This window comes from Leopardus geoffroyi, chromosome B2 (genome assembly GCF_018350155.1).
Source record: "Leopardus geoffroyi isolate Oge1 chromosome B2, O.geoffroyi_Oge1_pat1.0, whole genome shotgun sequence".
NCBI lineage: Eukaryota > Metazoa > Chordata > Mammalia > Carnivora > Felidae > Leopardus > Leopardus geoffroyi.
The window spans coordinates 25842611-25856950 of record NC_059332.1 but is presented as its reverse complement, the minus strand read 5'-3'; the positions used below and the strand labels follow the sequence as shown (position 1 = coordinate 25856950).

Genomic DNA, 14340 nt, shown 5'->3' with positions numbered 1-14340 from the left:
ACTGCTGGCCTAGTGGATGATGTTCCAGTGAAAGACAATGCCAGTGTAGATTCATCATGTGTTCCCCCTTGCCTGTTCCATCCTCTTGCTTCTCTTCCTTGGGCACCATGGCTTCTAGGACCTTCCTTAGGGGAGAGGCTGGAATGGGGGGTGAGCACTTTCTGAAGCCACACCTGCGACATTTTCTAAAGCCCTCTCCAGAGAACTGAAGGGACTTGAGTGATTCAGGGACATGCAAAGGCCTCTGGCAGAGTCTAGGAGACTCAGAAACTCCAAATAAAATATTCAGCTCTTATTTCCTCCTCTCTTCTTGTGTCTAAGGGAGCTCAAAATCCCTTTCAGAATCTGGAACCATCCTGTAGACCAAATATACCTAGAGACAAAGATATCCAACCCGGAAGTGGGCCCCAAGAATGACAGATGCTCTGGAATTGAGAAGACAGCAACTCTTGCCAGAAGTTGTTTATTATGGCCCACATATAAGAACTCTGCAGTTAAAAATTCCAGTGGTATACCTGCAGGCTGGTACTCCAAAAACAGCAGAGCAAAACTCAACTTAGAATTGAATGGCTGGATGTGGGAAATACTATTATAACACTTGTATATTGCACAGAAGGTAGAGTCATTTCTTTTTTTTTTAATTTTTTTTTTACATTTATTTATTTTTGAGAGACAGAGTGAGACAGAGCACGAGCAGAGGAGGGGCAGAGAGAGGAGACACAGAATCTGAAGTAGTCTCCAGGCTCTGAACAAGCATTCAGCACAAAGCCCGATGTGGGGCTTGAACTCACAAACCATGAGATCATGACCTGAGCCAAAGTCGGATGCTTAACTGACTGAGCCACCCAGGCGCCCCAAGGTAGAGTCATTTCTTAAGGACACAAGAAAAAAACACTTAGAAATTAAAATCTTGTCTGTATAATTCATCTTGGTACTCACCCCTCACCCCAATTAGGTTCAGATAAGCCCTAAACCTTATATAAAGTGGAACAACAGGAAAAGTTTACAACCTTGTTCACTGCTTACACTTAGAATGCCCAATTCTAGAAGCTAGAGGTCTAGTAGACAAATCAGAGGTTGGGCTCACACACCACTCATTCTAGCTTGATCACTGCCTTGTTTTAGAATTTCCTGACACCTGGCCACTGACAGGAGCATTAAACCTGCTCTGTCACAACCTGAATCTTCTTTATTATTATTATTATTATTATTATTATTATTATTTTCACATTTATTCCTTTTTGAGAGACAGAGCATGAGCGGGAGTGGGGCAGAGAGAGGGAGACACAGAATCCAAAGCAGGCTCCAGGCTCTGAGCTGTCAGCACAAAGCCCTACATGGGGCTCAAACCCACGAACCCTGAAATCATGACCTGAGCCAAAGTCCAATGCTTGACTGAGCCGCCCAGGTGCCCCACAACCCGAGTCTTCTAATTGGGCTCCTTGCGGCTCAGATTCCTGGCTCCTGAGCTGAAGCTTTGGGATAATTGTTCATAGAGGGAGAGCCTGAGGCACTGGAAAGTTAAGAAGCAGGATGCTCCTGCCTAGAAAGAGGTGGTGCCAAGACAAGATGCCAGCAGGCCTGGCTGATGGCCAGCCATCCTTCGAGGCAGGCCTGCAGGACTCAACACGCTGCCTTGCTCTGGGCCGGCTGACCCGGGTAGCTGCTGTGCTGTGTCCACGTTGGAAATGGCCAACAGGGAACCTTAGCAGCAACGATGCAAAGTGCTGCCCACCCTCTCTGAAAAAAAGCTGGCTCAAATAAAACAAAATGTATAAAGAACAGCATGGAAAACACAGTTGGAAGGTAACTCTGGTTTTAAGAAAGAATTGGCCCTCCACGTACTGAATCTTGGTCAAGTCCATTTTACCTCTCTTAGACTTTGAGTCCCCCCTTCAAAGAAGGATTTGGATGAGCTGACTGCCAAGATCCCTTAAGAACTATGTTTCTAGGTCCCGAATCTTTGAGACACTGACTCCATACTAGAGCACAGGTCTTTAGTGTCCCGTTCATTTTGGAAATACCACAATAACCTGCACTCATTAGAACCCTCAAGTAGGCAGAGCCAGGATTGTGCTGGTATCCAAATGAGCACGAATCACGTCCATGCAATCAATGGACTAGCAAATCAGACACTTTTCCTGAAGTCAAAGTTGTAAGTGAGGTTGAAGCATTGTGTGGGATGTCCCCTGAGAACCAACAATCACCTACGTGCGTGCAACTGAAAGTGCTAGGATTTTAGTCACCCCATGTGACAGCTCTTGACCAGTGGGGATGGCCCAGTGCATCAATGCTCCCCACGCCCCAGTCCTACGGGTGGGCAGCTCTGAGGTCATCCAGCCCATCAGTGGTCAGCTTGTCAATGTGAACTCTTTAGGTCTTCTTTCCTTCTCTATTTCACACTCTCCAGGCCCCTACACTTAGTTGCTGAAGTCAATTCCAAAAATAAACCATCTATCTACATGCTCTTGTCTTAGCTCTGCTTTCTGATGGGATCTCAAGACTGACAATGTGGAGAACATGGGTCCAAGCACAGAAAAAATGCTACATAAACTTTACCTATTACCAATTCTCTGTGTATCAACTATCTAGAGGAAAGACTTTGGATTTCTCTTCTCTCCATGCTGTCCACTCATTACCAGTTTCCCTGGTCTTTGTTATTGTTACTGCATGCTGGGCAGAAAATGAGAAATAGAGTAGAAAGTACAAAGTGGCACAGGGCAAAGATGTGGAAATAGCTTCTTGAGTCCAGGTGTCCAGAGACTGACTTGGGATCATGTCATTGCTAGGGATTTGGGGTGATTAAAGGTTGTAAACTAACAAACCATTTTTTAAAGTTTATCTGTGTGCATGGGGCGCCTGGGCGGCGCAGTCGGTTAAGCGTCCGACTTCAGCCAGGTCACGATCTCGCGGTCCGTGAGTTCGAGCCCCGCGTCGGGCTCTGGGCTGATGGCTCAGAGCCTGGAGCCTGTTTCTGATTCTGTGTCTCCCTCTCTCTCTGACCCTCCCCCGTTCATGCTCTGTCTCTCTCTGTCCCAAAAATAAATAAACGTTGAAAAAAAAAATTAAAAAAAAAAAGTTTATCTGTGTGCATTATTGTATATCTGAATATCTAAACCATAATTTCACTCTAAGATTTTTGCTAAACATTTTAAATGATTTGATATTGTGAACATATTAATTGATAGGGGTTAAAGTAGTATGCAGATATGGCAAAACCCATGAAGGTGTATGTGAAAAACTGAAGTCCAGGAAACACTAATAGATAAATATGCTTTTTACAACTATAGCGTTTTAGATAAATGGATAAGGACATATTCTGATCAATTGTATTTAGGAATTTCTCTATCAATATGTTATGCATTTTCTTACTTAGGAACACAGACTTGATTTGCAATATTTATATTTTTTACTATATTGCTATAACTTTTAGAGAAAATAAGATTTTTTTCTCATATTACACCAAATAACATAAAACTATCATAATTTTAATTATTCTGAGAACCTGAAATGACACATACAATATGAATCATCTGTGTGTTTGGTCCAGGACACCCAGAATTTTACATGGGCAAGTATCTGTACCTAATGCGTTGGAAAAAAAACTTTCAACTGTTTTATGTTCTGAATGGAGACAGAGTACATTAACATCACAAATAGGATTCTCTGATGCCCCTATAAAAGGCAGTTCCTAGAACTTCTGTGTTTGTAGAAATTTCTAAGACAATAGGTTGTCCACATTTCTAAATAACCATTAGCAATGCAGAAAAAAAGTAAGAGGATATATTATAAAATCTGACTTAAAAGACATTTTCTTTACAGTTCAAAAGTTACAAAAACTTTGAAATACATACCCATAACACTCCCAATTAGCCCATATATCTTATTGACCTTGTCATTGGGAAATACTACGAGGGCTACTTTCTCAGAGCTTGGGTGAATAACTCATTCTTTTCCATATTGAAGATGAAAGCCCTCATGGTATTTCCCATAGGAATCTGTTAAGCAGCCAAAAATGAGTAATGCTTGGACAACAGTGACCAAGTCTGAAAACGCAAACCTAACAGTGCTATTAGGTCAGAACTAAAGAGACTTATAATGTTTTATGTCTTACTTTAAAAAAAAAAAAAAAGTCTATTCCTGTCTATCCATCTTTCTCCCATCTCTTTTACCTTGCCCTCAACTAAGATAGATCAGATAATAAACCATTCCAAGGTTTGGCAATTCCTCTGAAAGTGAACTTAATGGTCCCCGAAATACTTACTGTGTCAGGGTCCCATGGAAAAAGGCTCAGGGCCATTATGAAAGCCTGACACCTGGTGCTCTGCATCCTCCAACCCCACAGGGTACTGAGTTGGTGGTTTCTTATTGAATAAATAAATATAAAGAAGGCATTTGCATACAGGTATACGGATATATTGCCCAACTCCCCTGGAGATTTTTTTTTTAACTATAAATCATGCGTTCTTAATGGGGAGTAAAAATTGGTTGTTTAGGTAGGGTGAAAAAAAACCTTATTCTTTTTATGTATAAAACAGGTTGACCTATAATATGTAAACAGGTAACAGTGTACCTGTGTGGTTCAGATTTCATGGGAAGGGTTCCACCAGGGGGAGAAAAGTCTGAAATCTCTGCAAAAGGAGTAGATGGTAATGAAACAAAGCTGAGAGACGCCACTGTAAGTCCCCTTCCTATGATTCAGGCTGGTTTCTACATTATCTTCCAAACAGTTTTACACTGAATTGAAAATAACATATCTTATGCTAATTGACAGAAGAATTACATCCGTGGAAAAAGCTGCTTCCCCAGATACAGATACCCTCTCTTGGGAAGTGCTAAAATCCTTAGAATCTGAATTATTTCTCTTCCTTCAGAATTGTACTATTCTCCTGGCTGAATTCTATTCCTGGAATAGCTGCGGCATCACGTGAAAGGCATTATCGGGCAACAGTTCAAAAGAAAGAGCATATAGACTGTGCTAGCTAGCTCTCCCAGGGGAGGTGGTCACTCTTCAGATGCTGGTTTTGCCATAGACATGATGAGGGGGATGGAAGTTTTGCTTTTGTGTTATTTTATTTTCGTTATTAAGTCATATAATAGTAGGGTAATGAAGAGATGTTGACATTATTCAGCTCTCAAAACAAAAATAGATCACCAACTTTAATATGCGCCAGGAATGGCTGCTTTGAGGTTCCCCGAAAGTTGGGGCAAGTGTTTGGAATGTTGAAATGTGCCACATGCCACTATTATTATCCCAACCCCTCCTAAGACAGTAGTAGTCTCAGGCAAGGATTAAGACGGGACATGCATTCCGTCTCCTCTGGCAAGCACCACTCCCTGGTTGGAAATAGAACAGTAAATAGAACAGCAAAATGAATCTGTCGTAGTTAAAAGTGATGTTACTACCTGTGAGTCCTCAAGAGCAGGAGACTGTCTGTGACCTCCCCGTGTCATCATGGACCGGAACACACGCCAGAGTAGGGAAGATGAGATAAGGCACACACTACCTACAATCCAGATGTCTTTTCTTCTAAGTGCTAAGTCCATTCTCTGGGAGCAGCTATAGAAGTCACTTGGCTTATATGTTCCTTCCCTCCCCTGATCTAGCATAAGCACGTTTCCAAGCACATGCTTATTACATGCTCTGTTCTGAGGAGTAGGCGTTGCCGAATTGCAGAAGGTTCTTGCAGGGTCCTGCGATACGTGTTTCCAGTTACGTGATCAACAGATAATCTGCCTCTTTAAAAGGAAAAATATGATGACCTGTGTGACAGATCTGAAACAGGTGCAGGGGCAGAGAGAGACCCGCTGGTGACAGTTGACACCAACTAGAATTCTCTTGTCCCCAGTTCAAGGACGATTAGCACCACAGAAACTGGCATCTGCCTTGATGGCTGGGTCACTGCCAGGGAGCTTTCTCCTGCCCTTACCGGCGAGGAGCAAAGAGATGGGGGTGGAGAAATGCAACCTTAAAAATCACAAAACCTCCACCCTCAGCTATGTTATTTTGATATCTAAGTAATTCATTATGAACACTACTGATGGTACAATTTCACAGTGGTTAGTCAGGAAATGCCACCTGCTATTTAGCACACCAACTGCAATCAAAATAGGGAGATCCACACTTTGCTCCTACCCACTCTATCCTATTCACATCCTGTCAATAAACATTTTATTTTGTTTGTTCTTTGGAGCATTTGCACCAGGCATTTAAACATTCTGCCTCTGCTAGGGTTATCCTTATTTTCTACCCCCACATCTTTGCCTTCCTCTCCTGGTTGGGACAAAGCCTTTCAGATGGAGGATTGGAACCAAGGTTATTCAGGAGGGTAGGGGTAAACCAAAGGACAAGGATGTGAGCATAGATGATCTCAGGCATAAAAAGTAGGTATGTGTACAATAAATAGGGGCAGGCAAAGGGAGACAGACAGAATCAAATGGAAGAGTGGAACTCTGCTTGGTGGGCCCTTTTGTCTTTTATTAAACAAATAAAGTCTGTGTGTGTGTGTGTGTGTGTGTGTGTGTGCGCGCGCGCACGCGCGTGCACACACACACACTGAACAGTAAATTATATCTTAGGGAAATATAGCAGGGGCTATTTATATGGGTAACAGAGAACTCACAAAAGAAGAAAACTTGAATTTGATTACATATAATCAAATTATATGTAATCAAATTTGATTACAAATAATCAAATTACTAATAATACTAATTAGAGTTATGGGAGTCATTTATCATTCTGAGTTCATGTTATATACACAATAGCTAGTAAGCTCATCACTCATTTTTTTGTTTTACTTAATTTCAACGCCGTATTATATAGGCTTAGAACAGACTTATTATGGCATATCTGCTAAAAGTTTTTAAAATTCAGGGGGGTCTGGGTGGCTCAGTCAGTTGAGCGTCCAACTTCAGCTCAGGTCATGATCTCACAGCTCGTGAGTTCGAGCCCCACATCGGGTTCTGTGCTGACAGCTCAGAGCCTGGAGCCTGCTTCAGATTCTGTGTCTCCCTCTCTCTCTGCCCCTAACCCACTCACATTCTGTCTCTGTCTCTCTCAAAAACAAATAAACATTAAAAAAATTTTAAATAAACAAATAAAAGTTTTTAAAATTCTACATTATCTAAGTGATTTTGAACACCCTCTAGAACATAATACAACAAGAAAAGTCATTAGAAAACAGAATAAGAAGGGAAGTAGAAAAATAAAGTGAACAAAACATAGTAGAAAAGTAGAAGATGTGGTACTTAACAACTTCAACAAAAAATAGAGGAAAAGAAAGAAGATAGTCAAAATTAATCTAGTGGAGGAAAAATAAGTCAAATAGAAAAACCTGGTTAAGTGCAGGAAAAGAGAATGAACCTGAGCTTAACCAACCTAGACTAAGGAGTAAAGACTCTTCTAGAAAGAAATTGCACCTCAAGCCTTTAAAACAAAGCTCCCACTTCACTAGAGTATCTGAAATTCAGAGTGAATTCTTTTTAATGCACCACAGTGAAGTTTTCTATTATGATTAGCAATGCTAAGCTTTTCAAAAAGAGAAAGGATAAAAGAAAATAGGTCTTCTCCACTTATGGCAAATTACGACAGGCATTTTTTATACAGTACCTGGAGAGAAAAGACTGCTATTGCGAAGATTTACTGAGGCTGCAGCAGAAGATGGAGACATGTCAATCTAGCTCTGTCTACATACCTGCAGACATCTGAGCTGCTCGAATGCCCTTCTCCACCCACCCACTGCCAAAACCTGCTTCTGACCCTGGCACCCACTGACTGGGCAAGCCAGAGCCCTCCAACACTGCAGCCTTGGCAGCCACAGAAAGAAGAAGAGCTCTGTGTCTCCCATTCGTGTCCCATCCCTCCTCCACAAGGCAAGAGAGAGAGGCAGGCAAATTTATTGCTGACATCTCTGGGCTCTCAGCCATTTACAAAGAAGAAACTGAATGGGACGTCCATAGGGAGCAACCAGTCATTCCTTTCCACCTTCTGAACAGCATCCACTGCAGAAGCGAAGCCAGGAGGCCCACATCACATGGGATATCAGAATAGGTGTGAAGGATGTTCTTTTAGAGTTTCTGAAGAGCAACATTCTCAGTCTTGTCCTCAAAAATATGCTAAAATATTTAATTTTCAAATCATGTGATATCTAATATTCTGGAGCAGTTTATCACGAAAGCAATTCTTCCTAACAATGTTTCTGTTCCAGCTTAGCACCATCTCACTCTTTAAAGATATTTCCTACCTGTAAAAATTATAGCACAGAACCCAGAGAAAAACAGTACTAGAAAAAATAATCAACTTCTTATAAACTATTACCGGTAGTTGGTTATTTAAAAGTTATCCAAGAAGATTGTTTTGTCTTCTTTGTCCTACCAAAATTAATGAACAGAAAAAAGAATGCTTCTGTTTAATTATTTGTGTTTTAACAGCCCTAAGGAGGAAGTTCTTCATATGCGGCTTCAATTTTGTCTGCGGAAATTTCTTTTTGGTGTATACTGAACAAGATATTAACTCATAGGGAAAGTGGAGGTCTCAGAAAACCTAAGCTTCAACCAAACTCATTTCTTCTCTCTGGCACATTCTATCATTCCATATTCACTGACAATGAAAAGACTCGTCTGCCCTGTATACCTAACAGTCCTATTCATTGTCCATGGCACAGTTAGAAATGTCCTTCCTACCCGAACAGTGCTTTTCAGAACAGTAGCTGAACAAAGAAGGATGTTTCCCAATCCTGCCTAATAAGAATCACCTGCTCTGGTTTTTAAAAATAATCATTCCTAGCCTTCAATCAGAATGCAGAATTCACCTCTATAGATCTGTTCATTCTACAGACATTTTGGGGACCTATTCTGTGCTAGTTACCAGGACAGTAACTAAGAGTCCAAGTATGAGTGATTCAAGGTCTCGACCTTGAAGAGTGGTGTCTAGAGAAAAGTGACAGACGTTCAGAACAATTGCATGTACTAGAATAAGACACAGACAACATGCTGAGAGGCCAATGTTGGGCCAGGAGCTGCACTTCCATGGACCCATGAGTGGCAATTACTGAGTCAAGGTAGAGAGCAGATTGTTGCTGGAATGCATTTCTAGAATGCTTAGCGTGGTGACAGATACTGTGCTACATGCTTTATATACATTATCACACATAACTTCCTCAACAGACATCATCCCATTACTCTGATGAGGCAGCCTCTTCTTGATCACCAAAGATCAAGCAGCCCGAATCAGGCTCAGAGCCTCATTGTGCACAAATGAGGACACAGGCATAACCCTCAGGGAAGGCTTGTTTGTCCCCATCTCTGACTGTCACTGTCAACAGCTATGTCACCTATACTGTGAGGAGCTCATGGTCTTAAGGAAATTAGAAACTTCTTCTGCAGAGTGATTGTGCCCCTCATAATGCTTCTCTGAATTTCATGCCCAAATCCATCCTTTTAAATGATCCTTTTCAAGAAAGATGTGTTTCCATAAGTTCAATTTCAAAATATCAAAGCCACTAACCACAGCGAGGAGTATCCAGCTAGCAGAGATGCATATTCAAAGGCCTCTCAACTATTTACCAAACTCAGTCATATAATCTACAACACATTATCTTCAGTGAAACAAAATGAAAATTTCTTACCCATAAATGTTCCTTAATTCTTCACACAAGTAACAAAAATAAAATTTGTTACTGATTCATGTAAGAATAGATAAAGTAGCACTGATACTTTTTACAAGACGAAATTAGCACGTAATTACCTCATTCTTTCCAGATCTTGAATCCTGTTCACTAGAACTTTCTTCCAGAAAACATTTCACTTTCTCAACCTTTTCCATGCAGTGGAAAAAGGCCATTTTCTCCAGTTTGTTACTGTTATAACATGTGTTGATTTCTTCCAGCCTCTTCACTTTTAACATCTTGGTGGTGAGACCGATTAAGTTACTGTCTGGAGTGTGGTTTTCATCTCCCTCTGTCTCTGATTTGTAAATTAAGACGCAATCATGAGCTTTGAGCGTGCCTTCCTCTTGACTGTAGAAAGGAAGAAAGAAAGAAAGAAAGAAAGAAAGAAAGAAAGAAAGAAAGAAAGAAAGAAAGAAAGAAATGAAACAAAAGTTCTCATCAGTTATTCACTTATTTGACTTTGGGGAAAATGACCAGTGAGAATTTTGAAGTCCCTTCTATTTAAACTGGAGAGGAGATCAAAAATTAGGAAGAGAAATGCTAATGTTAATATCAAATTTCAAATGCTAGGACTTAGAAAGAAAAAAGGATTTTCCCCCACCTTTTCCTATAGAAGCAAACAGTAAGAAGCAAATTTCATTTTCACTGGATGACTAAATATTTCCCTCATTGCATAAAATAAGATTTATATCAAGTGACCAGGTTAAATATAGAATATAAAGTTTCACTGAGGTTAATTGGTATTGCAGCCCACCCCCTGAGAGGGAAGGGCTTCTTCCTGTGGGAGGATTCTCTCGTGTTCCCTGGGAATTTTGTCCCCCTCTGGGGAGTGATCTCCACCAAATGAGCCATTTCCAGAGCTGTTCTCTGCCTACACCAGAAATGTTTGGTGTTTATTTTAAAAAAGAAATTTCCTGGGGCACCTGGTTGGCTCAGTTGGTTAAGCGTTGAAGTCCAACTCTTGATTTCGGCTCAGGTCATGATCTCACAGTTCATGAGATGGAGCCCCCTCCTGGCATGGTGACAGCAAGGAGCCTGTTGGGATTCTCTTTCTTTCTCCCTCTCTCTCCGCTCCTCCCCCTGCCCCTAATAAATAAATAAATAAATAAATAAATAAATAAATAAACATTTAAGAAAAATAAATTTCCTTGCAGCCCTCTCACGCAGATAACATAGATAGATATCCAGATAGCTTTCTTTGCATTGTCATTAACTGCTAGTTGTCAAGAAGTTCAAATCCTTGTGCTTTCCTTGAAATATTTTCATTACAAATTAAGTAGTTCACCTAGTACTGCTCTGATACTACAGATCTACACTTAGGTATGTGTCCACACACTTGATAGTGGGGGACTTGGGGAGAAAGATTGATTTGAATTTACCGCTGGTACCCCACTGCTGACTGCTGAGGCCCCCTGCTGGAGATGTTCTGAAAATTGCTTCCAGCTTTTGCTCCAATTAACATCATCTGCACTTATCTCCACAAAACTTCATTTTTTATTTTCTCAACTCATATAGTAAAACTCATACATACCTTGAGTTCCAAATTATTAAAAATAGATGCTCTACAAAATTCTACTTCACTACACAAACACCTTACTTCAAACATTAAAATGTGAATAGTATCAACCAGAGTTCAATACTACCTAGATCAATAGTAGCATTCCTTCAAATTGCCCTGAAACAAAAGTCATTAAAATAAGGAGACAGATACATAGTTATTTCTAAGGCAAACTATGACTTAAATATAATATATAATTGCAGATGGTACCCACATTGGATCAGGAAGCCACATAAAATTAACATATTAAAAAGAAAACAGGTCCAAGATATAATAATTTTGCAAAGAAATATTAAATGCTAACTACATGGATTTTGGAAATATTAAATGCTAAATAACATACAACTTGTTATTTAAGGCAACATAGAAATAGAAGTAAGTGTGAGAGGTTATAACAACGTTTTAAAATAGAGTAATTACCATTTATAGGAGGACATCCTAGGGTTTGGACCACTTCAAGTGCAGAGTATGATTTCCGGCAGATAACGGGAAGTTTCTCAGAGTTCAGAAAGACTACAAAGTTCTCTGGTAAAGGTCTTTATTTTCAGTCAGTATAAGTCTTCTGAAAAGACAAGCGTCCACTCTGAAAGGAAGTATCCTCTCTCTCAAATGCCACTTTGAGCCCCTGTTTAAACTAATATGGTCCTTGATCTCATGTTGCTCAGCTGTTGCCTTCTTAGTCAGATGGGGAAGAACATTAATTTTAGACACTAGGCTTTTCAAGGCCAATGGCTCCATTTCAGAGGTCAGGTAAGGAGAGGATGTACTGGGAACAGTGGATGAAATATCACCTTCACCTTTTCTTCTCATCAGTGTGGTAATACTCTCAGAATTACCGAGCTGCATTTGCCTTTGGCCCTGTTCTTCTGCCCCTTTTAGACTCATGATGATTTAAGTGCTCATTCCCAGCCAAGAAGATTCTGGGTGTGAGAATCCCACAGCCACCTTTGTTTGCCCATGTGACACTTTGAACATACACAACTAGAATATGAGAGATCTTTTGAAACCTTGACTGCTTAAAAAAACAAAACTAGTAATACACACAATCACACAATTCATCAAGACCTGGAAACTTTTCACCTCTTTGGAGGCTTAGCTGATCCCTCCATTCCTCACCCCAACACCAGCCTCTAGTGCTCTCTTACTTTTCCAAAAGAAAAAAAGTTATTATTCTTAATTCAGATCCATGTGTTCCATAATATAAAAATATATGTTTCCATTTTGAGTAGCATATAAAAATTATAGCAAAATCTTTATAAAGTAAAAATTAGGTGTTTTTCTAGGATTGGGGAACTATCCTTTAGGAGGAGTAACTAAGCAAAATTAGACATTTTTTAAAGATAGATTATTTAATAAGGTGGTTATGAAAAGACAACAGATTTGAGGTTATCAATTTTTCCCAGAATAGTTAAATTGTGAAAAAGTGATAAACTGATAAAATGACAAATCTCCTGCCAAAGAAAACAACACATGTGGCCTTCTGCTGATTTGACTGTAATTTTCACCTAGACCATCCAAACAACAGGATCAGATTTTCCATCCCCTCTGTTCCAGCAAACCAGCCACAGGCTCCAATGAACCAGAAAACAACAAAATCTTCACCTTTGCTTTTTTTTCTTAATAAGTTGTTTTATTTTAGAGTAGTTTTAGATCTACAGAAAAGGTGAAAAGTGAAAATATAGTACAGAAAGTTTCCTAATGCCCTGTACCCAATTTCCCCTATTTTTAACACCTACACCAGTCACAATTAATGAACTAATGCTGATATTAAACTCCACGCTTCACTAAGAGTCTATGAGGGTTTTTTTTTTCCCTAATGTCCCTTTTCTGTGCAAGAATCTCATCCAGGATTTCAGATTCCATTTAGAACCACTAGAATTTGTGATGAATTGGGTCTGGGGTGTGAAAGAAAAAGGATATAGACAAGGGTGACTTTCCAAATTTTTTGCTGAGCATTTGAAGGAGGGAGTTGACATTAACTGAAATGGAAAAGGATGGGCGGGGGGGAGGAATCAGGAGCTCAGTTTTTGATACGTCCATTGGACATTCAAGTTGAATAAGTTGTGAAATAGAAATCTAGACTTCAGGGAAGAAGTCCAGATTGGAGATAAAAATTTGGAAGTCATCACATGTAAATAGTTCCATGCACAATATGTATTGAATAAATATTTGTTGATTAATTACTAGAGGGAAGCTTTTTACTTGTGTCTATTTGTTATAAAAAAGAAAAACCAATTAAAATAATCCATGCTACTTGCCTTCTAAAATTAGATGACAGTAGTCCACTTATGCTATGTCATACTGTCTCCAGCTTCTGATAGCACAGAGGACAAGCAACCTGGTATAATACTTGACCACCAAAACAGAACAAAACAAAACAAGAAACCAGGTAATATATGCATGTCCATTATGATCTATCTGCCTAGTCTTAGCACCCTAAGTCCATACCCATAAAATAATTGGAATCTCTTAAAGATACTCCTATGCTTGAGAAAGTTCACAGTAAGGCTATCAGCAGATTCAGTGATACGTTTCCTGGATAGCCCTGATATTTTGAAGATATAAACCCTTAAAAAAATACCAACCTCAGAAAAACCATATCCCACAGAGTCATGGGAACTGCAATTCTTTTCAAGGGACATTTTCATTAACTAGCAAGAAACTATACTATCAGAAAAGCCACACGAAGCCACACAAAGTCACACAATGACTATGTTCTGGTTGGCATTCAAACAAGGCTAGATAATGCTTATCACTTCTATTTGTACACAGCATTATGAATATTTCCAGAACAACAAAGCCTCTTGAACATTTATCCATAAAAGTGGAGCAATCTTCACAAACACCAAAATGCAAATGAAAGACTTCCCTGTTATCCACATAACTATTGAATTTTCTTCCTTTCAAAAACCACCATTGAAAATGACCCATAAAAGCAAAAATGGATAAGTTGCACTTCATTGAAATTCAAAATTTGCTCTTCAAAAGGCAACATAGGAAAATGAAAAGACAAATTACAGACCTAGAGAAAATACTGTGAAGTCACACATTTGATAAAGGACTTGCATCCTGAATATACAACAAACTCTTACAAATCAACAATATAATAACAAT

At 39.6% G+C, this 14340-nt stretch overlaps 1 protein-coding gene across 4 annotated transcripts in view; it reads right to left on the bottom strand.

The window, feature by feature from the left end:
* MYLK4 (myosin light chain kinase family member 4) overlaps positions 1-11800 on the bottom strand; it is an 87696-nt gene extending 75896 nt beyond the window's left edge. For 3 of the 4 annotated variants that reach the window (XM_045497601.1, XM_045497603.1, XM_045497605.1), the window contains exons 1-2: positions 11647-11800; positions 9746-10016 (exon numbers count right to left, since the gene is read on the bottom strand). In XM_045497601.1, the coding sequence (XP_045353557.1) occupies positions 9746-10016; positions 11647-11663 (288 nt within the window). In that variant the 5' untranslated portion in view covers positions 11664-11800. Of the gene's footprint in view, positions 1-5406; positions 5620-9745; positions 10017-11646 lie in introns of those variants that run through there. The other variant, XM_045497604.1, reaches the window with a different exon arrangement.
* Positions 11801-14340: the final 2540 nt, after the last annotated feature.